The sequence below is a fragment of the Halictus rubicundus genome, chromosome 14 (genome assembly GCF_050948215.1).
Source record: "Halictus rubicundus isolate RS-2024b chromosome 14, iyHalRubi1_principal, whole genome shotgun sequence".
NCBI classification, from domain to species: Eukaryota; Metazoa; Arthropoda; class Insecta; order Hymenoptera; family Halictidae; genus Halictus; species Halictus rubicundus.
In genome coordinates, this window is record NC_135162.1 from 6,220,771 (window position 1) to 6,248,225 (window position 27,455).

The following is a 27,455-nucleotide window of genomic DNA, read 5'->3' on the forward strand; positions in this document are numbered from 1 at the left end:
CGCTCTACAATAATATTGAAGAAAATACAAGGTTTCGAATGAAGATCGAGCATCAAAATTTTTATCTTTCAGAGAAAAATATCTCGAGATTGAATAATCGTAATGACACGTTCATGGTAGTCGTTTGATTCGTATTTTGGTGTTCTAGATAAATATCTAAGGAAAAATTAGGTGCAGTTAAAAATGAGAGCAACGATTATTAAATTTGGTTAGAAAAGGGCCTTCATTTTTTAAATTTGAGGAAACGGTTGTATAGTAAATTATAGGGTACGATTCGCATGGTAAAAGGGCGAATCTCTTCAATTCGTTCCTCCCGTGAAGAAATATCCCTCGACCACATCTCCTCCGGGCCGATCGTTACATTTATTCAATTATGCGACCTTTTATTTCGCCTCGTTCCACCGGTGGTGGTACACCGTTCAAAGGGTACTCCGAACATTTCCATTTTCCGTGTCGTTCCACCTCCAGCAACCAGCCGAGACCACGGGACCGCGTCGCAGAACTTTGTTTCAACTTTAAGCGATGTCGTGTTTCCAGCCCACCCGCATCCATTCTAGTTACAAAGTGTCGCGCGACGAGCTAGCATGCTCCGGTATGCTTTAATCGCTCCTTTTTCTTCCGAAACCGTCCTCCATTATCGTCCACGAGGCTCCGCACCTCTAATCTCTTCAGCGTGTGCCGTTAAAGCTCGTCTTCTAAAGATCGATCCGCATTCTTCTTCCATCTTTCACACAATAAATCGATCTGAACGATCCAATCTTCCTCGTTCAATTTTGATAGTGATACGTTCGAGCATGATTTAATTGGGATTTCCAGGATACGCAAAGAATACAGTAGCGACCTCTCTGATAAAATTTTAACTTTTCTCTCTCGGTTTTACTAACGCAATTATATTTTAATTCTGTGAAATTTTTCAGGATTAATATTTGGCAATCAGTTTGTTAACAATAATCGTGATATCAAGCAATTTTTCCTGATTTAAAACAAAATGAGAGTGAATAAAACGCATTATGCGCGTCTTAGAGATGAATACAGTGATTTCTCTATATATGTCGCCAAGGCCTCGATGATAAACGTCGCGGAGTTATCCCCACTACCGCAGGGTATACGAGGAGGCCTCGGATACCGAGGAGTGTAAACATAACAGGACTCAGGTATGTCTCCTTGGACGATAAATGACGCTGGCAAGACCCGTGTAGATGACATATATCGAGAGTTCACTGTATTCAGGTCCCGGGGCTACGAAAGTGCTGGTATTGAATTTGATATAGTTGATAAATAAAGGTGGATCCCGGACCGATGGCCGATCTCCATTCCCACATAGTTTACGATCCATTTCACCGGGTATCGGCGGGATTTTTCACGGGTAGGCTTTCCCAGGGGCAGCAGGTTTTCCGCGGGTCGGCGTCGGGCTTATTTCCATTTAAAATGGCGTCGATAAATGTGAACGCGGCGAAACGCCGGCCCATGTTGGTTTTAGCGTTCACGCGGAATCGCGCTCGTAGGAACCGGAAATGAAGCCGCGCTACCGCTTCCCGCTGATCTGCATTTGAAACGAGGCTGCCGCGTTCGTTGCTTTGTCATTTACTGTTATTGCTCCAATCGTGCTTTTGTCCTTAACAAGTCCCCGGGATCGACTGCTCTCGAATATACAGGGAAAAAAAGGATCGCTTCGTTTTCTTCGTTTTCCGTTCGTTTGGCGCTTTTCACGCTGCCCAGTTGCGTAAAACTGCTTTTGCGCTCGAGAAATTGTTTCCCAGTCAAATATAATGGTCTACTCGCACGGTAGTCTATTAACCCCTCGACGGCGTAGACTGAGACTTCACTTTATTCGCTTTCTAGGTGAAACTTCACCTTAGCAACCCAGAAATTTTTAACTTTTTATTATATAATCCTGTACATCTTGACGAGAAAATCCCCAAAATCGAAGTTTCAAGGCGAGGAATTCCCTGGTCCAAAAGTTATGCGTGTTTTCTCGTCAGGATTATATAGTAATAAGTTGAAAATTTCCGAGTTGCCAAAGTGAAGGGGTTGCCCTTTTCTATTCTACTCTTTCTCTTTTCTACTTTATTTTATTTTTGTCCTTTCTTTTCTATTCTATTTGACGCTTTTCTCTGGTTTTTCTCTGTTACGGAATAAGTTGGCCTAATTCGGTACGCGTTTTTGGAGGCTGGTGAGCCAGTCCAGGTCGAAGCCTCGCTAAATTAAAGTGTCTCGTTGCAGAGTTAATGGCTCGCGACGCTTCGCGAAATGTTTTAGACGAGCAGACATCGAGATTCGTTTATGAAATATAAACGTCGCGGCTACCGAATAGTTGAAGAACAATTTCCGACTCGGCCAGACCGTCGAGAATACCAAAATAACGATTACTTAAACATCAAAGGGTAAGTCGGTGGTAAAGGAAGAAGTTCACCAGCGAGAGTTCGACTGATTGCGGAGGTTGCGGGAACGACGAGAAGCAAATGCTGTGGTAAAAACTCTTGAATAGTTAATTCAGCCGTGTGATATGCATTAAGCACGTTTCTCTGTTTACTAAAGTCACTCATCACCAGAGATATTTCGTTACTCGACTCAAAAGGGACGGAGGACTTGCTGCCCGGCAAAAACAAGGATTACACGGATCATACCGAAGGGATTAAAGTTTAATCCGCGAAATCGGAAAGCTAAATTTCTTACGCAATTAATAAACCATGCCAGCCATCTTTCATTCATAAAAACGCTCAAGTAAATCCCTGAACTCTGCTTTGAATTTTAATCATTTTTCTTCTTTAATTTTTCCACAGAACCAACATATCTTGTCTCTCATATTTACGTCATATATTCCAAATAATTATTGAATATGTGGTCTAAATATTCGTCATTAATTTTCGCACAGATCAGCAATGTTTAATTTTATACAGACACGTCGACGTTCCACATAAGTAGGATAAGGAACCCAGTTACTGTGGGGGTATCAATTACTGTGCCTATATTAATTATACTTATTTTTAAAGCATACTGATTATTAAACAAGAGATATTAAATTTTTTCATTAGAAACAGTTACTATATATGTTCTATATCGCTTTTTTAATATTCATTATGCTTTAAAAATAAGTATAATTAATATAGGCACAGTAATCGAGACCCTTAATCTATTATAACATGTCCTAAAAGCAGAACATACTTTTGCCAAATTTTTTTAATAATTCACTAGTTACTTAAACAGTTGCCTGTTTTATTATTAATTTTTTGGCGACTGTAGGAAGATATTTTGAATCGTGAATTGTCTCCGAGTACTTTTCACCATCTGTTAATGGAACCACATTAATGAACCAAGAAGTATTTCTTCGTTAGAAATTCGGTAATTCGGGTACCGATTGATTGTGAATAATTCTGAATGTTCTACGCCTTCTATCCCAGTCTCCATTATACCCTTGTATTTTTTACGCCACTTTGTCTCATCCCTTGTCAATTTTTCGACGCTGCTGCTCTGCTTTCCATTCATTACTTATTCCGGATCTTACTTTCACCGTTTCCTCGGCTCGAGCTCTTCCGAAATTTAAATTGATAGTAGAATAAGGAATGAGCTCGCCGACTGATGAAAACTAAATGGCTCGGGTTATTTTTCAGTTGCATTCATATTTTTAATTCGAGTCAGAATGCTCGACACTGAAATTGTTCTTGTGCAACTACACAGGCTCACGAAAGTTTTCGAACACCCTTTAAAACAGTATAACTTTTTCTAAATTGGATCAAACGGCTTGACTTTTTTTTAGCAATTAGAAGAATTGGTTTTCCAAATTTTGTACGAAAAAGATTTTGAAAAAATCGCAATTGGTAAGAATTACGTGAGAAAATAGAAATGGCACTTTTTGCAAATTTTTTATTTGGGCCTGTAATGAAAATTTAAAATATGTATTTTGTAGATTTATGTTAGTTATACGCGTAATGGAAATTTCATCGAAATCGGTTGACGCAGATAGATTTGGCACGCATTTTAACCTCTTACGTACGCACAATGTCGCGAAGGGCCATTTTAGGTGGAAAAAAGTCATGTCAGAAAATAGATATAGCGTTCATATATTCTTGTTCCGGAATGTTTACTGAGCCTAACTATACCCGTAATAATTCATTTAATAGCGATATAAGTACAGAAATCAATACGTGAAAACTCCGAACAGTAATACTTATTGCCAATTGACACGATGTCTGAAGAGGCTCAAGAAGCTCGCGACAAAGACATAAGAAGGTCTAGGATTGGCCACACAAGAAAGAATTCGCGTGTATCTACAAACTACGACTTAATAGCAATGCTGTTAATTACTGCTGATCCCATCATAAATTATTATAGGGTGATACCGCAAAAAAATACATATTCGCTACCGAAAGGTGTGTTAGATCTACTTTTAACAAGAACTTCCGTCCAATCCCATAAGTAACTTAGTTGATAGCGATATTAGCGAAGAATTTTATTATTGTTTATTGATTTATTATTGGTTATTGATACTATTGTTATACATATTTAGTATTATATTTTTTATTTATTTTCATATTTGTTTCTATAATTTATACAATATTTTTCAATATAAATATTATCTTTGAAGGTTCTACATATGTTGAATCTCATTTCACGACGTAACAGAAAATTTCAATCGGTTTGAAGAAGCATGAAACGATCTATGATTTTTTGCCACCTAGAATGGTCATTCGCTGAACTTGGGAACCCCCCCCCCCCTTCCTTTCGACACGTGACCTACGCCATTCTATTCGTTCTGACATGCTGAGCACGAAATGTAGTTGTCATTTTTGGCGGAAATGAATAGTTTTCGAGATATTCGCGAAAAACTACCGTTGGGTTCAGCAGAAAGTGACCAAAAGTCGTGAAAAACTACGATTTTCTTTCAAATGAAACTAGGATGAATTAAATGCAAAGTTTTCGTTTCTGGTGTACAGGTTCCGCCTTCAGTTTTTCACGTTTCCTCGTGTTCGACAAGAAAATTCATTAACGGAACAGAACAACGCTATAACGGATATATAAGGTTCATTGAGAGACCAGATATCGATTGGAACGAGTCGAGCACCCGGAGGAGTGTGTATTGACAAGAAAAGGAAGAAAAAGCTCGATGCCAAGAACTCGCAAAACCGATTATCACCTTCGAGTAATTACCTGGCAGCGTTCTCCTGCCCCTCCCCACCCCTCCCCCCCTCTTTCTCTGGTGTTCGTGTAATTATTCGAAGTCGAACACTGCGAAATTCACTTAAAAAGCGAATGAGACCTCGGAAAAGTCGGCTACTCGATTAACGAGCCGCGTACTCCGATGCTATTGGGAACGCTCATTGTTAAATTGTTGAAGGCTCAACATTCTACGCACTTAATTCCAGCCATTAAGTAGAATAATAATTAAGTAGAATAGACAGTAAAACTTCACTGTCCCCTCTCAGACGCCACTAAAAATGACTATACAGTAATGTCTTCATCTAAGCCGAACGCAGCTGCACGATCTTAGTCAGTTCGCCTATCCCCGCCATTGGAAGGGAGGGGGGGGTCATACGCCGCGAGGGGCCAAAAAGCTCGAACTGCCTCGAGTAGTGTAAACATGCCACATAATCCGATACCGGGTCGGGTATGTCAGTGCGATCCACTACTAATTACAAAATTTCTTTGTCATTAGTTTTTTATGCTTTCACCAGTTTATTTCTGGCATTTTTCTGATTAAAATGACACTAAACACGATATACAGTGACTTCTCTATATATGTCGCCAAGACCTGGATGATAAATGTCGCGGGATTATCCCCACTGTTCGTAATTACGACCAATAGAAATTAAAAAAAATTATTTATGCATTACTTAGTAAATTAATCCTTCCAGCATCTCCAAAAAATTCAAGCCGTTTTCTCCAATTTTAAAAAAGTATTTTTTTTTCGTAAAAAGTGTAGGAAAACGGTCAAACCTGTTTTTGTGCGGTAGATAGGGACCGCTTAAAAGAAACCGCACAAAAAATATTCAGAAACTTCATAAATAGCTGTAACAAATAATTTTTTACAACATAATAAAGAAATTTTTTTACGCGGTGGAGAGGGACCGCATAAAAAAAGTCTCACTTAGAAAACATGTCAAAGATTTACGAAATAGCGAGAAAGTGCTTTCCAAACAAAAGAAATAATTAAATTACACATGGAAACATTTAAAGAAAAATTTAATTTCTCATTTTAAACATGGAGAAATGTTCAAAATGCACATAATTCAATACTACTCGTCGTAGTCCACACGCATCTTCTTGTGCTGAGAACACTACAAGGGTGCATAAAAGAAAATCGCACAAAAAAAAAATCGCATAGAAAAGGACCGCACAAAAACAGGTTTGACTGTACTTTGTACACCGACTGTAAATGCATAAAGACTGCAGTCTAGTCAATGCGAGTGTGAATTAAATTTGAACGCTAAACCTACCACGGTCAAATGACCGGTTTTATATTTGGCAATTGTTGAAATTATAAATATTCACTTATGGAAATTAATGGAATACATTTTTAGGTCTAAGCATCTGTTTATATTGTAAATTACGGACATTCACAATAAATTTAGTCATATTTATAAGGTAACATTTACCAAACATTATTTTTGCTTGGTAGGTTTAGTGTTAAAAGAACTGGAGCTCATATTGAATTTACCGAAACTAAGAATACTGTCCGTCTAGCCAGCAGTTAACAAATCGAGTGTAGATTGAATTCTTAAAGGGCTGCAGTTAATAAAATTGCATCTACCGAAGCTTTGAGTAGTACTGTTAGTAGTGTAAAGTTTGCTCGTTGCGCGAGCAGCACTGTTGATCACCGGAATGGATGCCGAGGAACAGTGCCTCTATCGACACAATAGGTGCACACATTTATTGCGTTACAGGGGAGGGCTTGGACACCTATCAGCACTCAAAGGGGTCCATTAAGTCTTCATTAGAGGCGTCGTCGCTGTGGAGATCTTCCGTATCCTGCTGCATCGATCGATATCTATCGATTCAATGTTTTGACGAGTCGACGAACATTTATAGCACACCATTTCAAACAACATCTCACTTCATCTCAATTTTACATTTATGATCAATCATACGATTCAATTATTAATGTCCTATTCTCTTAATTAATGTGTCCGCAATGAAAATACATTTTGTCTACTTCTTGGTTTCAGTATTTGAATAACTTTACCTGAGGAAACCAGAAATTTATGACTATTTTTTAAGTAATCCTGTAGAATTTGGCGAGAAAATTCCGAAAATCCCAATTTCAATCACAGGAGATTACTAGTTCGAAAGTTATACGTGTGTATTTTCAGCGCTTTTGACGGGTAAGCAAATCGCACATCTCTACAAAGGCATAACTTTTGACCTAGTGATCTCCTATGATTGAAACTTGGATTCCCGGCATTTTCTCGCCAAAATCTAGAGGATTGCATGAAAAACAGTAAAAAATGTCTGGTTCCCTGAGGTAAAGTTTAACTCAGTATTTTATTAATTGATTTATTCATTTGATTCATGTTGCTGATACATCAACGTTCGGGTTAAATTAATTTTTATAAATTCATACAGAGACTTACAGAATCTCATAGAACGCGTCCCCGTAATTTTAATGGAAAATTAAAACCTTCGGTGTCAGACGTCCCGGCGAAAGGCATATCATTCTTTTTCAAACACGATCAACCTAATACGCCGGATAACGTATATCGCCCGGAGATTTAAATGGGGGTGCGTGTCCTTGTTCTTTATGGCCCGATGAAATTTATAGCGTACGCGGGGAAAAAATTACGAACCATTAGACCCAGAGAGAAGTATAGTATGTTTGACTAATGTTGCCTCCTTTACAGAAAGATTAAACGTCTTCCGGAATTCATTGGTCTTTTTCTAATTCGAGCTTTCAGAAGTTGTATCGTTACATCTGAAGCATTATTCCAAGGCTGACACACTTTCGATTATGGCAGCATGCGAACGTGTTCATTTCGACGTGAGTATTTTATTATTGCGAAACTTGTCGTGCAATAAAACCGCAATTTCCCCAATTCAGCATGCTGCTTTTTCAACGTTGTCCCGTGGCAATTTTTACAATTTTGCAAGTTGCTTTTCGAATGTTTTTACGGAGCAATTTCTGCCATTTCGCACGCTGTTCTTTCAAATGTTTTCACCCAGCAAATTTCGCAATGTTTTATTGTCCGATGATTTTTCCTATTTTTGCAATCTTTCATTTTGTTCTTTCAATGTTTTTGCGTGGTAATTTTTACAATTTTGCAAGTTGTGTTCCGAATGTTTTCTCGGAGCAATTTTTGCAATTCTGCACATTGCTATTACAATATTTTTAACCAGCAAACTTTGCAATATTTTATTGTGCAATGGTTTTACCAATTTTTGCAATTTTGCAAGTTGCTTTTTGAATGTTTTCACGGATCAATTTTTGCAATTCTGCACATTGCTCTTACAATATTTTTAACCAGCAAACTTTGCAATATTTTATTGTCCAATGGTTTTTCCAATTTTTGCAATTTTGCAAGTTGCTTTTCGAATGTTTTCACGGATCAATTTTTGCAATTCTGCACATTGTTCTTAGAACGTTTCTACCTAGCGAATTTTGCAATGTTACATTGCCCCAAGATTTTTCCTATTTTTGCAATCTTTCATGTTGTTTTTCCAATGTTTTTGCGTGGTAATTTTTACAATTTTGCAAGGTGCTTATCGAATGTTTTTACGGATCAATTTTTACAATTCTGCACGTTGTTCTTACAACGTTTTTACCTAGCGAATTTTGCAATATTTTATTGTCCAATGATTTTTCCTATTTTTGCAATCTTTCATTTTGTTCTTTCAATGTTTGCGCGTAGCAATTTTTGCAATTTTGCAAGTTGTGTTCCGAATGTTTTCTCGGAGCAATTTTTGCAATTCTGCACATTGATCTTACAATATTTTTAACCAGTAAACTTTGCAATATTTTATTGTCCAATGGTTTTTCCAATTTTTCCAATTTTGCAAGTTGCTTTTCGAATGTTTTCACGGATCAATTTTTGCAATTCTGCACATTGATCTTAGAACGTTTTTACCTAGAGAATTTTGCAATGTTACATTGACCGATGATTTTTCCTATTTTTGCAATCTTTCATGTTGTTCTTTCAATATTTTTGCGTGGCAATTTTTACAATTTTGCAAGGTGCTTGTCGAATGTTTTCACGGAATAATTTTTACAATATTGCAAGTTGCTTTTCGAATGTTTTCACGGATCAATTTTTGCAATTCTACACATTGTCCTTACAACGTTTTCACCCAGCGAATTTTGCAATGTTACATTGTCCGATGATTTTTCCAATTTTTGCAATCTTTCATGTTGTTCTTTCAATGTTTGCGCGTTGCAATTTTTACAATTTTGCAAGTTGTGTTCCGAATGTTTTCTCGGAGCAATTTTTGCAATTCTGCACATTGCTCTTACAATATTTTTAACCAGCAAACTTTGCAATATTTTATCGTCCAATGGTTTTTCCAATTTTTGCAATTTTGCAAGTTGCTTTTCGAATGTTTTCACGGATCAATTTTTGCAATTCTGCACATTGTTCTTACAACGTTTTCACCCAGCGAATTTTGCAATGTTACATTCTCCAATGATTTTTCCTATTATTGCAATCTTTCATGTCGTTCTTCCAATGTTTTTGCGTGGCAATTTTTACAATTTTGCAAGGTGCTTGTCGAATGTTTTCACCCAGCGAATTTTGCAATGTTACATTGTCCTATGATTTTTCCAATTTTTGCAATCTTTCATGTCGTTCTTTCAATGTTTTCGCGCAGTAATTTTTGCATTTGTCTACGTAGCTTTAGAAATATTTTCGCGTGGCAATTCTTACAATTTCGCACGCTGTCTTTTCACATGTTTTCGCGCAGCAATTTTTAATAAATTTTGCCCGGTAGCTTTGCGAGTGTGTTCGCGCAATATCGGGAAAATTTCGCGCGCACGATTTCAAGCATCAGCGTCAAAGATCCGCAGGAAAAGTGCAAGTGCTCGGCGGTGTGTTTTTCACAATTCGCAGCGGCCGCGCGCGCGAGATGTTAATCTACTTTCGCAAAGCAAGTGGAAGTTTCGTGCAAGCTTAATGCTCTAAAAAATCGAATTAGCTGAATATTCAGGGCCCGTGGCGCATTCCCTACTTTGCATTTCACAGAGGAAATTTCCATGTCTATAAGGATATCAAGGAAAGTATAAACCACGTCCAACAGCGCAGAAAATATGGCGACGGTATATATTGTGTATATAAAATACAGTATAGAATATAAGTTTTTCCTTCCGTCTATACTACACCTCTGCCTCTCTCTCACTCGTGAAATTTTCTGCTTCATTGCTGCACATCCCTTGCAAATATGCTAAACAATATTATGCACTCTCTGATTTATTCGATCAATATTAATCCGATGCATTAATTGTACAACTCGGACGTCTATTTTACAAATGAGGTCAATAATAAAATTCTGATTACGAAGATGCTCGTTCTGTTTGTACTTACTTGGTTTCGTTATGCCATAATTTTGTGACGGAGAATCGTACGGCGACCATTCTAGGCCCATTTTGAAGCTTAAAGCCTCTACTTTCGGAGCCCTTAATTGCAATTCTTCGAAAACGTGACCGCATCCTGTAGAACATTGAAAACCCGAAGACACCTTCTCCTTTGAACATATTTTGGCGGCGGTAAACCTTCTACTCAAAATTTATTAAAACGCAGACAAAACATCGTACATCCAATTTTCGAAGCTTGTTCTAAAGGGGAGACTCTAATCTTAAAAATCGCGTTTATTTCAGTCGCCAGAAAAAATTTCTAACGCCTGCAGAGTCCTTTGAATTTGACAAATTTCCGAAGAAATATTCTCGCTTTTTACTTCCCATATATAGATACAGTCTGCATCAAGAGTTGTCACCTCGAGTTGTCTAAAAAAAAAAAAAAAGAAAAAGACTGGTTGGACATTCTGAAAACAGAAGCTTCACGCTTTGAAACGAGTCCAGAATGATTGTTGTACGATTTTTTTGCACGGTGTTACAGCAGTTCAAATATCAATGATTTCTCTACGAGTACGGTGAATTCTCGATATATGTCATCAACATATATGTATGTCAGTATGTTTGCCAGTTGTCGTGTATCGTCGAGGAGACATGTTACCGAGTTATGTTTACACTCCTCAACGTCCGAGGCCTCTCGAGCTTCGGGATATGCCCGCGGTAGTGGGGATATTTCCGCGACATTTATCATCCAGACCTTGGCGACGTATACAGAGAAATCACCGTAGTTAATAAAAAAGTGCACAGGATTTCTGGGAGATATTTGCAAATGAGCTGCAGAAGAATTGCTGGGAATTGTATATTTTGAGTTGAAAGTTGCGTGCACGGTGTACGTATAGAGAACATGAAGAAACCGAAGGAACCGTCGGTTAGTATGGCGCGAAGGTACGCGGAGACTTCAAGTTGGCGAAGTTTGCGAAATTCAGTCCGACGCACAGGGAGACGGACCTGTGAATGCAGTCGTTTAGGCGCACGCATTCAGCCAATGGCGTGCCATTCATCGGCAAACCTTGGCGAAAGGGGGAGGGGCGGGGGACATATCCGAGGAAGGACGTCTTGCCTTGGCCGACAAAGCGTCTAATTCGCATGCCGATTTCCGGGCCGGCAAATTCGGCCTTGGAATCCGGCTCGCCGTCGAATATATCCGACTTAACGGATCGCGGATTATTGAATGCAAATTGATTCTGAACTTGGTGTCCCGGTCCCGTCGAATTCGCGATTTCGAATGGCAATTCACGGCTGCAAATGCACAGGTGGTTGTCCGACAACCGTCCCCCAGACTTGGTCTCTATTATGCATTTCATTCGAGAAGTTCGAAATTAGCGCATTTAATTTTGCAGCGTTTAATTGCTGTTTTTTCATTCACTTCGTTTTGCACTTTGATAAGTTTATTTAATTTCCCGGGGAAGATTCGTAAATCTGCCTCGATGGCATCTACGCGTTTAGTTTACAAAATAAAATTCTATTCTTTTGTAACCAACAATAAAATGCAGTCGCAGGCTTAACTTTACCTTGGAAATTTGTTGACTCTTTATTATGTAATCCGATGTGACGCGCGACGGCCACTATAACTGTCAAAAACGCTGAAAATCGCGCCCCATCTTTACACAGGCGTAACTTTCGAATTAGTGATCTCCTAGGATTAAAACTTGGATTTTCCGGATCTCCTCGGCAAAATCTGCAGGATTCCATAAAAAAGAGTTAAAAATTTCTGGTTTCCTGAGGTAAAGTTTAGCCTAGCCACACGATAAATATAAACTTTCTTGCCCCTTCTGTGGAATTATTAAGAACAAAGAGACTCTAATCGTGTAATTACACAGCACGGTGCTAACCTGCACAAACTGGGTGAGTTATTCTATACTTAACAAAACTTTATACAGATTTACGCTGATTCTAGCCGCGCTATAACGTAGAATTGATGTGCCCAGAGCAAGAATTATTCAATTTAACAGTCCCCGCGTCCGCCCGGCGATAAAACCGTGTAACCAAGATAGAAAGTGGTCGTTCATACCCACCCAGATTTCATTTTCGGCTGGTTCATGAAAACGGGGAATTTGCATAAGCATTCCCCGACCTAGGAGCCGGCGCGAGAGTTCCTAGATAGCGAACATTATTAATCTTTATCTCCCGGCGCCATTAAAAGCTCTGCTTAGTTAGGTTAGTCGAACTGCCACGTATCCCCCGGGAGTATTCTTCGGCTGCTCGATTTTATCGATTGCTGCCGTCACACCTCCGGGTGCGATCTTGCAGCAGATTAGGCAATTTCCTTAACAATCCTCGACACAGTTCTTCGACATCGTAATTTCCGGCACTTCCAGCCAGCGATCCTCTTAATTACCGCCAGCTAGGCGATAGATATTTTCGCGGGAAACTCGTTCCCGTGTTTGTCGAGCTTGCTCGCCGACGACGAATTTTGTTATTTTATATTAGGGGGGCCCATAAGTAATCGATTATTTTGAAATCTAAAACGAACTTTGTAGTAAATTCAAGTTTTTATTTCTTCATTTATTATATAATCTCCATAATTATCAAGGACAGTTTGCCATCTTTCCTGCAAATTTTTAATGCCCCTCTTATAGAAATCCAGGGTTCGTCAAGCAAAATATGACTCATGGTGCCTCCTTACATCTTCTACAGAATGTTTTATTTCTTAAATAATGCTCCAGAGATCTGAAAAGATGATAGTCAGAGGGAGCAATATCCGGTGAGTACGGGGGGTGCGGTAAAACTTCCCACTGCAATTCTTTAATTTTTTCCTGAGTGGAATTTACAATATTACACCTTTTCTGTGACACTAAAGATGCCCTCTTTTTCAATAGTTCTGAATACAGCCATTATAATTGCTGACAATAGAACTCAACAGTAATTGTTTCTCCAGGTTTCAACAACTCAAAGTGAATTATGCCACGACAGTCCCACCAAATGCACAGTAACACCTTTCTAAGCGATAAGCTAGGTTTAGGGGTTGATATTGCGGTTTGATTCGCAGAAAACCATTGCTTGGAACGCTTCATGTTATCATAAAGAATCCATTTTTCATCTCCGGTAACGATTCTGCAAAGAAATGGATCTCTACGAAATCTGGATAGCAATGAAGTGCAAATTGATCGACGAATATTCTTGTTGGTCTCAGATAATTAATCCGGTACCCATATTCCTATATGCCTTTCCCATTTCGTGTAGGTGCCTTTGTATAGTTGACCTTGTGGACCCAAGGCTTCTCGATAATTCTTGTATACTTAATTTTGGATCAGCTTCCACCAGAGATTTTAGGGTGTCATTATCAAATTCAACTGGTCGTCCACTTCGAGGCCTGTCAGAGAGATCATAATCACCAGCAGCAAACCTTCTGAACCAACGTTGACACTTGTTGACCTTCGATACATCCCCATAAGCATCGGAAATTTTCTTTGTTGTTACCGTTGCATTAAATCCCGCATGAAAATGAAAAAGTATGCAACGACGAATATGATCCTCGGAAGGTACGGACGCCGCCATTTTATTACAGGGTTGTAAAAAAAATTATACTTTTTAGAATATTTTGAACACAGGCTGCTTTACCGAAAACTGTAAAAGAATACGTGTTTCCTCTTCGACGATCGGTACAGAACTGAAGGCAAAACAAATTCGTTTGCAAAAATAATTGATTACTTATGGCTACCCCTAATGTTTCTTCCCGAAACCCGATTCGTAACTCAAAGTCGAATTTTTGTTGGCAATGTAAAAGAAATGGCGGAAGTAAAAGAAAAATAATTTCGTTGAATTTAAGCCATTTTTATTATCCGATTTTTTGATAGGTATTAGTAGGTATTCGGAAGGGGGGGGGGCTGTTGTGTATTCTTAACGAGGCGCACGCGCAATAAGTAACTGCGTGACTGGGCCCTAGGGAAATTCTAGGAGTCGCATGAGTTCGGAGCTTCTAGGTACTGCCTAGGGAAAGGCTGCTGCATTTCCGGTATTGCTGCGGTGGGAGATGAAATCGTTGAAGCAATTAGTCCGGAGAATAATTACCCTTTGTTTAAATATACTCCTCTTGACTGGCAAAGGAGGTCTTTCTTCTTGGACGAGGTCACCCTGGGTTAAGAAATTATCAGGAATGCTTCCATTTACTTCATTGTTCGAACCGCATAAATGTATAAGCTTAGCACTTTATCACAATTAATAAGATTTAACTTTACAAGGAATAATAATTCGTAATATAGTGATTTCTCTATATATGTCGCCAAGGTCTCGATGATAAACGTCGCGGAGTTATCCCCACTACCCCGTGAGGGGCCAGGAAGCACGAGAGGCCTTGGACGCCGAGGAGTGTAAACATAACAACATCGTCTCCTGGACGATAAATGACGCTGGCATGACTCGTGTTGTTGACATATATCGAGAATTCACTGTATTCAGTTTAGAATCCTTTAAAGAAGTATCAAAATATGGGATCTACGCGTGGAACATTTCAGACAAAAATTCAATACTAATTTCGCTCGCAGTGTATACTTGAAATCATCAGATTAATAAGTACATATACAAAAATTGCATCGTCAACATTTCAGAAAGAACAGTGGAAGCAATATTTCACCACGGGTCCATTTAGACCCACCTACACAATCAAATCTATATACCATTGTGCAGTTTTCAAGAAAATTGATTTTCGAAAATGCAAATTAGTCACGTTTCGAGATCAAACGGAAATTTCTATTTCCGAAATGTTCCGGATATCATGAGCCGGACGTTTTCATTAAAACTTTCATCAAGATCAAAGGGAAATTTCCAAGAGAATTCACGAAGTTGTTTTTGCTACGTTGTAAGACATCTAGTTAACAAATACTACTACTTTCGCACGGGGCACGCTCCATTGGGATCTACTGGCGGGAAAAGTCGGGGAAGAAAAGACGCCGTTATGTTTTTCAGCAGTTTATTTGAGCATCGCGTTACAAGAAAAACTAGCGGCAAGGTTTTCTGAAAAAAAATGACTCACACTTTCTGTCGCCTGCGGATCATGTGTCTGCGTACGTATTTCGCATCATGTGTGTGTGTGTGTGTGTGTGAGTGTGTGCGCGCGCGCGCACGTGATTACAAGAAGACCGTGTGTATTAAAGAATAAAAGCCCGGGAGGGCTAGACGCATGATTACAAACACCATTTTTCTAATTAGTCTGCGTCGCCAGTTTCGCATTCTATTCAGCCCTTGTGATCAAGGCACGCGTGAAACACGGATCATTCGATCAATTTCTCTCCGCGCAGCTCGTTCACTATACATGCAGGCGAGGATGCGAACGTTGGCATCGATCATGCGACTCCGTTCACTCGCATTCGCTCGTACTCTCACACCACCGGCTGAGGAACATCAAAAGTCGCAGCGAAGGTAGTACAGTAATGTCCGAAGTTATCTATCTACTGATTTTTTAATGAAACCATCACAGAAATGTTCGTCACATTTTTCTGATTAAAATGAGTACAAACACGGCATAGTTCGGATCACGTATAGTTCTTTAATCCATGATGCCTTGTTAGTTCGGTTAACAGAGGTTCTACTAAATCGTGGATTAAAGAGCTAAAGGTGATCCGAACTGTACCGTCTTTGTACTCATTCTAATCAGAAAAGCGTCACAAACAAGATGGCTGAACTTTCATAGAGAAATAATTGAAAACAAACAAGTTTGATATGGCAAAATTCTATAGGATGCAATAAAAGAAGATTTTAGGACTGAATGTGGCTCGTTCGTATATTTCGGGTATTACTTCGTATATTTCGGGTACGATTTTAACAAGCGCGGTTGTTAAAAGTCAAATACAAAATACAAAGTAATGATAGAGGCACTGAAACAGAATCTGTGTTTGGGCAAACCATGTTAGGAAATTGTTCGTTTGCTCGAACTCTATTATTTTCTTGGGAATCGGGCGTTCATAGCCTCTGAAGGAAGTAATGGTATTCAAATATTGGTTCGCTATGATTAGTGGCCGATGTTAAGTCTGACCTACTTCTGACTGGAGTTGATTACATGTGAACTGCGTTTAACGTTCTCCATGTTTTATCGGAGAACGAAATGTTCAATTATTCGCCAACAAAGCGAAACATCTTTTTTTATAAATCCGACAACTTTGATCGTGCGAAAAATGTTAATGCTTCGTCGTTGTTGCAGAAAGGTATTTCCCAAAAAAATGCAGAATCATTTATAAAATTCAGTGGAATATAGAATACAAGAATAAAGAATGTAACCTGTTTTTAAAAAAGTAATATTTTCAACTACGAGTGTGCTTGATCCATTATAACGATTCTTTCACTTGCAGTGAAATCAAAGCAATGGATCAAAACGAATTACAGCAGTCTCTGTTCTTTTAACAAATGGATTCCGATATTTTATTGTCATTTCTGCCTCTGGGATTTCACTTTGCTGGATACCGACAGATTCCTGACACTTTCCCGATTAAAACAAGCCCAAACACGACCGAATTAGGATCACATTCACTCGTTTAATCCGCGATAAAGTAAAACCTCTACTATCCGAACCAACCAATGACCGAACAAGTAAACTGCGAACTATGTCGTGTTTGTACTCATTTTACTCAGAAAATCGTCACGAATACGCTGATAAAACTTTCACGAAGAAATAATCCAAAACAAAATTATTTATTTACTATATCCGAACCAGTCAATGACGAAGCAAGTAAGCTGCGAAATATGTCGTGTTTGTACTCGTTTTACTCAGAAAAACGTCACGAATACAGTGATAAAACTGTCACGAAGAAATAATCGACAACACAATAATTTATTTATTATATCCGAACCAGTCTATGACGAAGCAAGTAAGCTGCCAAATATGTCGTGTTTGTACTCGTTTTACTCAGAAAAAACGTCACGAATACACTGATAAAACTGTCACGAAGAAATAATCGACAACATAATAATTTATTTATTATATCCGAACCAATCAACGACCAAGCTAGTAAGCTGCGAACTATGTCGTGTTTGTGCTCGTTTTACTCAGAAAATCGTCACGAATACACTGATGAAACTTTCACGAAGAAATAATTGAGATTAAAATAATTTCAGACTTCTCGACATTACTGTATTCACGAAATACATTCTCCCAGCGATACTACTATTCTAAACACTACAATACCAGAGAATATTAAATCTAATAATCGCACAACTTCGAGTTTCAATACTTTCCTCGAACTGCTCGAGCCGTCGCTAGTTACCGCGTCGTCTCCGGGCTCTAGAAGTCGAACGTCGAACGACAAAGGCGCCCGAAACGATTCGGTCGACAATGCGGACCCTACGTCACACATTTTCTATTTCTCTCGATCCCATCTGGCAACGGACACACTCTCACAGACAATATTCGACTCGCGGTGGTCAGAAAAGACTTTGCGAAAGACTCCTGGTCAGCCGTTCGTTGAATGGCCGCCCACGGCGACGACCCAGGGCAAAAATAATATTTCAGGAGCCATCCGAGCGGTTATTGTCGCCGAAAGATTCGTTTAAAGCTGTTCCCGTCTTGACACCGTAATACCTGTGTCGTGTGGCTCGATGGCAGTGGGTGGAACAGAAAACCATACTCTTTGTTCTCGAACATGCTCCGCTTGGCAAGTGACAATCACAGTGCATAGTTAACTATTACGTTGATAAACTAGATCTGGGTCTAAGTTATAGTAAATTGAACAAATATTCGGACACTAAAGTATTTTTATCCCTAAGGACGTCACCTCTAGAGATATTTTCCTCCATTTTTTATTTTCTTTCATCGTCGTTTTCAAGCTGTTCTCACTTCCATAAGGAAGCTTATTTTGCGATACAATTGTTACAATATTCTTTACATGATACACGAAACAGGAAAGCGTTACATTAGTTCCTTAATTAGTTTTTATAGTATTATCTCGTATCTGTAGGTAGCAGTACATTATTTTCTAAGATTCACTAGGATTGTTGGAATTTCTAAAGCGTGCGATATCGAAATCGCTGTGATAGGAAAAGTGATGAACGTGATAGAAAGAATGATAGAGACAATCGGGTTAATCCTTCGGGGACGACTTCTGTGCATTGCACCGACACTGATAGATATTGCAAAATTTATTGCAAAAGGCCAGAATTATTATGAACGATACAGTTTCATGCATCACTCGTCAGTATTTCAAGTATCGAGTGAGTTGACTATGAAAAATATCAAAAAGTCGAAATTCTCAAGAAAGAGGAACTCATGATTGGGCGTCACCCTTGAGGAGTTGGGTTCACGCAAATATTTACAATAGAAACTGTATCTTTCGTTTTGCCGTTAATAAATTCATCCGAAGATTAAAGTAGCACAAGTCGAAGATAAAAAAGTTCGAAAATTCGACCTATCGCGTGCAATATCAAAAAAGGATCGTCGCTATTCTGGCCGCCATTTCGTATTCCCGGAATACCGCGCAGCAGTTCATTTTATTTCGGCGGAGTATCGCGAAATGAATGACAATTTTTGATAAAACTCGAGCGTCGTCGCAATGAAAAGCGATTTCTGGCGAAGACGGATTTCAATGCTGAAAGTTTCACGCTTAAATGTCACGCCTCTTCGATTCCGAGAGACAAGCATTTTTTAACGTCGAGTCGGAGCGATAGAAACTCGATTAACGAGGAAAATAATCGCATCCGGCGCGATTCGTTTGCAGCTGAATGACGCGAATCAATCGTGAACGTCGTGAACGTGCACCCTGACGAGAAAATTATCTAGGGAAAAAACGGATTTTACGGTATCGACCCCTTGTTTTGCATTGCACAAGTGTTTTAGTAACGAGCATTTCACTTTGCGTCCGCCAGACAATTTTTCTGACCCGTGAAAAGCGTCACTCCTCCTTTTGGACTATATTTGAATGCCAGTTTATTTTTTTACAATGACACATTACATTCTTCATTTGATATTCTTGTAGAGCGTGAAAAGACGAATCCAACGACTACCATAACCATACCGTTACGATTTTTCAATCTCGAGATATTCGTGTCTGAAAGGTAATATTTTGGGTTACGTTTGTTTCCTTCAGACACGAATATCTCGAGATCGAACGATCGGAACGGTATGATCATTATATTCGTTGGAATCGTCTCTTCGAGCTCTACACTAATATCCAAGAGGAAACATATGGTGTCCTGGAAAAAAAATATCAATGACTCTGTAATCTTGTTAAAAAATTCATTTCTCGGACGGATCGAAATGGATGGTGCATCAGAGAAGCAAATCATGGCAAACGAGGTTGTGCTCGTCGCAAAATCTTTCTCAGCTGGAATAAAACGCAGACCGTTGTTGCTGGACGATCTGGTTTGGTTTTATCTAGCAAAATTCGAGGCGGGAATAAAAGTGGAATAAAATAAAACGGTTTCGGGATATCTAGGGGCAACGTTGAAGCGCGGTGACCTGCGAAGAGGGACGCTGGGCTCTATACTGGATGCTCAAACGGAAGTGGTCAGGTGCGATTCAGCGGGTTTCGCGGCGTCCGGTTGGGAAAACGAGACACTTCCGGTCCTGGTGAATGCCCTGGGAAGGGAAACCGGAAGCGAAGGCGGAACGGCTAGGCTGTTTTCGAAACCGAAACCGCGAAACCGAGGATACAGGAATAATCGATAGCGATCGATACCCCGAGGAACCAGACACGCTACACCTCCCATAAAACATGACCAAAAATCATTTAAGAGAATATTCTGCTCATGAACCTCCAAATAATCAATCTATTTGCTTCTTTCTTAAGCGTAACTGTTCTTGAACTTAATAGCTAGAGAATATCTTCGAATTCGTAAGATTAATTTAATTTATTAATACCCCATAAAAAATACATAGCTCGCGTAATTTCGACCATTTTTGCATTAAAAAAATCACATATGTACCTCAAATACCCAAAAATGGGTGTGCGAAATCCCAATCCAAAAAGATTAACTGTTCTTCCGAAAAAAATTCCTAAGAATTGATAAAAAATGTGATTCAATATCAGAATAACATCTTCAAACATACCCCATAAAAAAATTCATAACTAACGTAATTTTGATTATTTTTACTTGAAAATAATCACACGTGTACCTCAAATACCTAAAAATGTGTGTGTAAAATCCTAATCCAGTAACTTTGTTAGTCCTCCTGAAAAAAATTCCTAAAGATAGAAGATCCTTAAACCAGAATACCCTCTTAATCCATTCTTCGAAGAACAAGCGTCGAATCCGACGAATATAGAACCTACTTTCTTGCAGAAGAACGAATGAAATATTGTCGGACGAAAGTACGTCATATCAACTGTAATGTAACGCGTTTTGCTATACATTGAACACGATCCAAAGTGTCTCCGTTTCCCAGGATACCATTCGCGTCACTCGCGAATCTCCCAGCATCGTTATTCACCCGATCGTGACAGTCTCTCGCATTTTATTTCTTGACGGCTAAAAGTGAGACGTCTGCGGAGGATTACCGGGTCGTCGTTGCAGTCATAGTTGTCGCGGTTGTAGTCATGGTTGTCGCAATCGATGTCACTGGTGACGTTTACCGATGCATGGCCCAGCCGATGGTATAGTTGCGGGAAGATCTTCCCGTGCGCTCTAGGCGATCTGTGGAAAAAATTCACCGACCGATGGCACCGTGTGAGAACACTATGTCTACGATGACTATAGCGAGCCGAACGATCCGATCACATGAACCTCTATTTCTAATTTATATCTCAATTTCTAATTTTCCTTCCTAACTTATAGTTTGGTTAAAATTCACCTTGGCGACCCAGAAATTTTTAACTTTCCACTACATAATCCTGTACATCTTGACGAGAAAATGCCAAAAATCGAAATTTTAAGGCGAGAAATTCACTGGTTCAAAAGTTATGCGTGTGTGAAGATGTGCGATTTACACCGTTTTTGACAGGTATGGGCGCCGCCATATTGGTATGTACTCGGACATCGTCCAATGAGCGAAGCCGCGAGAAGGTCGGTCGGAGTTAGAAATCTACTTTATCGACATCACCGTGTGCTTGTGCTGCCATCTAGCGGCTCCGCTCGTTGGACGACGCGCGACGCGGAGTACATACCAACATGGCGGCGCCCTTACCTGTCAAAATCGCCTAAAATCGCTCAGCTTTAACACTAGACCTCCCACCGCCGGTCAAACTGACCGGTTCCAGGATTTTTATTTTACAATTATGAAATTATAAAGATGCTTTCGTGGGAATTGATAAAATAAATATATTTAGTAGAGATTTTCTTTTGGCTGTTTCATGGGGCAAAAATGGGGAGGAAGTTTGCCCGAGTACACTCTTCGTTGAAAGATCGATAAATCGATCGGAAAAAATCGTACATCGATTTTTAAGGTCTCGTTGTAAAGGGGAAGATTCAGTCTTCGCACCCGTGGTGGATTTATTCGCGAAGCAAATTTTTTAACGTTTCTACAGGCGTTTCGATAAATCATAGTTTGTGTCCCCCCGCTAAATTTATGTACCGCTCGATTGCTCTTTTGGCTGAACCAATGATTAATTGAAAATGTACAATTACAATCTAAATTCCAATTCGATTAGCATCGCGATGTGTCACCCGATTATGGCGCATTCGTGTCTGCGAGATAAGCAACAGCATCGCGTGCGGAAAACTATGGCAGTGTTTAGTTTAATAATCCATGAGACTCGGCGCCGCTGACATGATAATCGATCGATGATGCCGATGAAGATATCACTCGTTGAAACAATTCCTGTTATATTTTCTACTTTACGCAGACATTATTTGTTTTACCCGCTATCGAAGAGTATGATGATTAAATACTGTCTGTTTATAAACTGAATAGCCTGCATTGTCTGCAACTCCATTTTTACAAGCAAAGTCTTCAATCCTTCTTAAACTATTTTATCTCGTCACTATTTTGCATTTGATTTTACCGGTTTGCATTTATGCATGGATACATCAAATCCGCGGTGTACGGGTTAGGTGTTCGCCGATTGCAATTACCACTGCAAATAGAAATATTCCCGAGTCAATTTACAGCGACCAAAATTACACAGTCATCAATTTACAGTATTAATCATTTTGTCCGATTACAAATCAAATAACAACATCATTAAATCTCACTAAATCTTTGATTATGTCCCACTTTGTTATCTGTACACCAACGAACGCGGGTGTACTACAAACGTGCGTGAAAACGCAGTTCGGCCATGTGGAATATTGTCTGAAATAAATAATTTCTAGCTGACAACATGGCTTTTCAATTTCGATCTATAATTTCTGCTCTAAGGAGATTGCTTTGTCGACTTTATATACCTAAGACGAGGACGTGGCGCGTCGCTTGTACCGTAAAAGCACTTTCCCAGTTTTAGGGGAGACGCTTAAGAGCACATAAATAGATGAAGAGTCGGTGTATTAGATTAGATAGTGTGTCACAGAAGTCGGTTCGTAAAAAACTTTTTACAACCTCGAAATACCATGTTCCGTGCGTGTTTCGACATGATCGTTCCCATAAATTGCATCTCGATCGCCGTAACACGATCTGCAGCTGTGATACCAGAAATATCACTAAAGAAAATCACTGATAAAAGTATGGCACAGTCTTTACTCGATATATGTCGCAAATATCTGGCCGCTAAAAGTCCAGTTGGATCATTGTGCAAACTTGTTCGTTCACAAAAATAATTGAAATAGCGTGATTCAATTTTTAAAAATTCGAATACACAGTCTTTACTCGATATATGTCGCAAATATCTGGCCGCTAAAAGTCCAGTTGGATCATTGTGCAAACTTGTTGGTTCACAAAAATAATTGAAATAGCGTGATTCAATTTTTAAAAATTCGAATACACAGTCTTTACTCGATATATGTCGCAAATATCTGGCCGCTAAAAGTCCAGTTGGATGATTGTGCAAAATTGTTGGTTCACAAAAATAATTGAAATAGCGTGATGCAATTTTTAAAAATTCGAATACACAGTCTTTACTCGATATATGTCGCAAATATCTGGCCGCTAAAAGTCCAGTTGGATCATTGTGCAAAATTGTTGGTACACAAAAATAATTGAAATAGCGTGATTCAATTTTAAAAAATTCAAACACACAGTCTTTACTCGATATATGTCGCAAATATCTGGCCGCTAAAAGTCCAGTTGGATCATTGTGCAAACTTGTTGGTTCACAAAAATAATTGAAATAGCGTGATTCAATTTTAAAAAATTGGAATACACAGTCTTTACTCGATATATGTCGCAAATATCTAGCTGATAAAAGTCCTAGAAATACTCCACTGCCTCGGGGTATATCCCCGTGAGGAGTCAAGAAGTCTCTCTGTCCTCTTCTACGCTCGGCAGCGTATCAAAGAAGTCTTCTATATATGTCCTAGATATCTAGCCGATAAAAGTCCCAGACCTATCCCCACTGCCGCGGAGTACACCCCGTGAGGGGGCATGAACCGAGGCCTTTAGCTGTCCTTTTCTACGTTCGGCATGGATCAAAGAATAGTATCTCTTGGCCGATATATGCCACTGGGTAGACCCGCGTTGTGGACATATATCGAGAAAACTCTGTATTCTTCAATGAAAAAGACAAAATTCGATGGAATTCGACAGAAAAATAAATTTGATCGGAAATGAATGAACTATTGCAAGACGGCTAATCGTTTTCATAAATTCGGTACATGCAATAAAGCTTAGGGCCGGCTGCTTAATGTGTCGTTAAATAATGTGGACTCAACCTCGAAGCTACTTAATAATTATCTTGTTAGTGTTTCCGAATATTGGTCCCTTGGAAGTTGCTATTACACGGCGGATTTCGTGTCGAGCACTATGGCTCGGTTTTGGAAAGTAGTGTGCTACGGTATATCGTAGATTATGGTCATAATAGCTGTCCATTTTAGTTCTATTGCTTTCAACTCGTAACACAAGAATGGAGCGGGACAATTACGATAATTAAACCGGGGGGGGGGATCTTTTTTTATTTCTTATGCAGCATTTGCAAGCAGAGAACGCTAATCCTACCACCGTCGAAAGACCGGTATTCTATGGTGCAATTATTAAAATGATGACGACGTTTCCACGGGGAAATAAATAAATTACGTTAACGTTATAAAATTGAACGTTCCTTTCTCCAAGCAGACGGGATTAAAAAATCTTCGTGCGGTGCATGAAATATTTCAAAACCTGCCTATAACTCGCAGCCTTTACTCGTGATTCAAATTCTGAAGGCATAACTCAATTAAACTGCTCAACGCTAAAAATTCCATCGAACAAACACCCGCGAACCACTCAGTGAATTTCTCCTGGAACGAGGCCACCGATCAGGAAAATATCGAACAGGCAGCAGAACTTTTTCATCCGGCTCGTGTATCGAAATCGCAAGAATCTCTCGAAATCCTAATTACAAATCCCAGAGCGAAGTCTGAATTACAAGCAGAGGCGACCGCGCCGCGTAATGAATTATTTATATTCGAGCTGACAGAGGAAGGAGAGGGGGAGGGAGAGATCGACGCCGGTTTGCTCTCGATCGCGACGATATAAATGGACCCGCGGCCGAGGACGAGATCAAAGTGCCGTTGCGGCGTTAAAGTGGAAGAAAAAAGAGGAGACAGAAGAAGGAAGAAAAAGAGTGTCCGCCGACGGACAGTTGGTATTGTAAGAATCCTCCCGAAGGGATGAACCGCACCGCACCCCATTTATTCTGTGCCAGCTCGTAAAGCTGGAGTAATTAACGCGGCGTCGAAGGGATGCGCTTATTTTATCGTCGCGTTTCACGCTTTCAGAACAAAAATATACTATATTCGAACGGTTTCATTTTAGAGAAACACGACGGCGCGACGGTCTCATACAGGAACCGCTTTGACGGCGGCTTTAATCGTCAGCGTTTCTCATTTTCAAAATAGGTTCTGAAATGCCGCGCGACTACCAAAAGTACGCGGCGAACGCTTTGATAGCAGGAATCGAGTGAAACTGTCGCCTACAGTCGCGAGAAAATTTCGTCGGAAGGCAGGACCTGAATCGCGAATTTTATTTTACCTTGAGATTGTTCGTTAACGTTGAACTGATCTTGCACATTGAAAATATGGAAAGAATCATTCCTCAATATACCTAGGCTCCTTTTCGACAAGTCTTCAGGATTATTTATATTTTATTTTAATGGAATCTTGCATTCTTTATCGGATATTCTCATAGAGCTGGAAAAGACGAATCCAACGAGTACCATGACCATATCATTACGATCATTCGATCTCGAGATAATCGTGTCCGAAAGGTAATGTTTTGGGTTAGGGTTAGGGTTCTTTGAGATTGTTCGTTAACGTTGAACTGATTTTGTTCGTTGAAAATACGGAAGGAATCATTCCTCAATGTCCCTAGGCTCCTTTTCGACAAGTCTTCAGGATTATTTATATTTTATTTGAATGGAATCTTGCATTCTTTATCGGATATTCTCATAGAGCTGGAAAAGACGAATCCAACGAGTACCATGACCATATCATTACGATCATTCGATCTCGAGATAATCGTGTCTGAAAGGTAATGTTTTGGGTTAGTTTTGCTTCTTTCAGACACGAATATTTCGAGATCGAATGATCGTAATGGCATGGTCATTGTACTCGTTGGATTCGTATTTTCGTACTCCATAAGAATACCGAAGAAAATATATAGGGTGTCCTTCAAAAAATACCAATGATCTTAAGAAACGTGTCCCTTAAGAATTTCACTTCCCTTAACAGAAATTTTTTAGTAAATCTGGAGCATTCTTCGCGCATCAATTTTTGCAAATTACATTTTACATTTTTATGAAACACATGTCAAGAGAACCGTATCGCTCGACTAATTGGTAAGACGACCAAATATTTCAAGGAGCAGAATTGGACCGTGTTCCCGGATGCAAACGTCGCTATAAAAAGAAACTATGCTTTCGAGGCACCTACTCTTGTTTAGAGGCTAATGTAATTGTCGTTTAACCAGCACGGTAAAACGAGGACGAACGGCATTAAAACCGGTAACAAATTGAAGTAAACGAAGTTTGTCGTCGGGTCGAGTGTCACTTAATCCGCGCGATCGATACCCGAAATACTTTTTTGACTAGCATCCCGGGCTATAGCAATCGCGGAAACTTTCCCGTGGCCGTGTTTCATTTATCTCCTGCTGGCAGACGCAGCCGTTCCTATTCCGCAAAAAATTACGGAGCACCAATAAATCTGATTTCCGGCGAAAGTTTTTTGTACGATGGCCGTTCGCAATTTCCCCATGATTTGTGGCGAAAAAATCATCCAGCGTTTTATCGACTCGCGATCACCGGGCTTCCTTCCGTCTGTGTAGTATGTTCGTTTCGCGAATACAACGGTATGCTTCCAGCCGCATCGGGTTTTTTCCAGCGGCCGATGGATGATTTTTGTAAAATATTATGGCAGCGTTCCGTTCAATTTATATGGGATTTTTATAGATTAGTACGAATTTTATTTCTTGCGTGCCACGGATTTTTATCGCGGCGAAACTACGACGGTTTTATTCAAATTCGAAACGTCATGGTACAAAAAAAAAAAGTTGTTTTGTAATATTTAATATTCAGTATTCCGAACATTTTACCGATGCCATAAACAAATACAATTGTCCGAAGGACCGGGGTAGATTTCAAATGAAAAATATTCGAAATCGTAATTGGAATGCTGTTATTTATATAAAATGGTATTTCAGCGTTTATGTGTGGCGTTTTTCAATTTTACATGGAGTAAAATATTTCAGCAGAATGAAACGTGATTTTAAACAATTACAGTGAATTCTCGATATATGTCAGCAACGATATCGTCCAGGAGACATACCCTAAGCAGTGTTATGTTTACACTCCTCGGCGTCCGAGGCATCCCGAGCTTCCCGAGTCGGGATAATTCCGCGACGTTTATCGCCCAGGCCTTGGCGACATATACATAGAAATCACTGTATTTTCAACACGTCTTTAGACGATTATCTATTCCA

The 27,455-nt window shown here is 39.5% G+C and overlaps 1 protein-coding gene across 2 annotated transcripts in view; it reads right to left on the bottom strand.

Moving 5' to 3' along the window:
• Window positions 1–20,918: 20,918 nt before the first annotated feature.
• Tmod (tropomodulin) overlaps window positions 20,919–27,455 on the bottom strand; it is a 128,606-nt gene continuing 122,069 nt past the window's right edge. Inside the window, exon 9 of one of the 2 annotated variants that reach the window (XM_076800398.1) lies at window positions 20,919–21,106. In XM_076800398.1, coding sequence (XP_076656513.1) covers window positions 21,042–21,106 — 65 coding nt within the window. In that variant the 3' untranslated portion in view covers window positions 20,919–21,041. The remainder of the gene's footprint in view (window positions 21,107–27,455) is intronic. The other variant, XM_076800400.1, reaches the window with a different exon arrangement.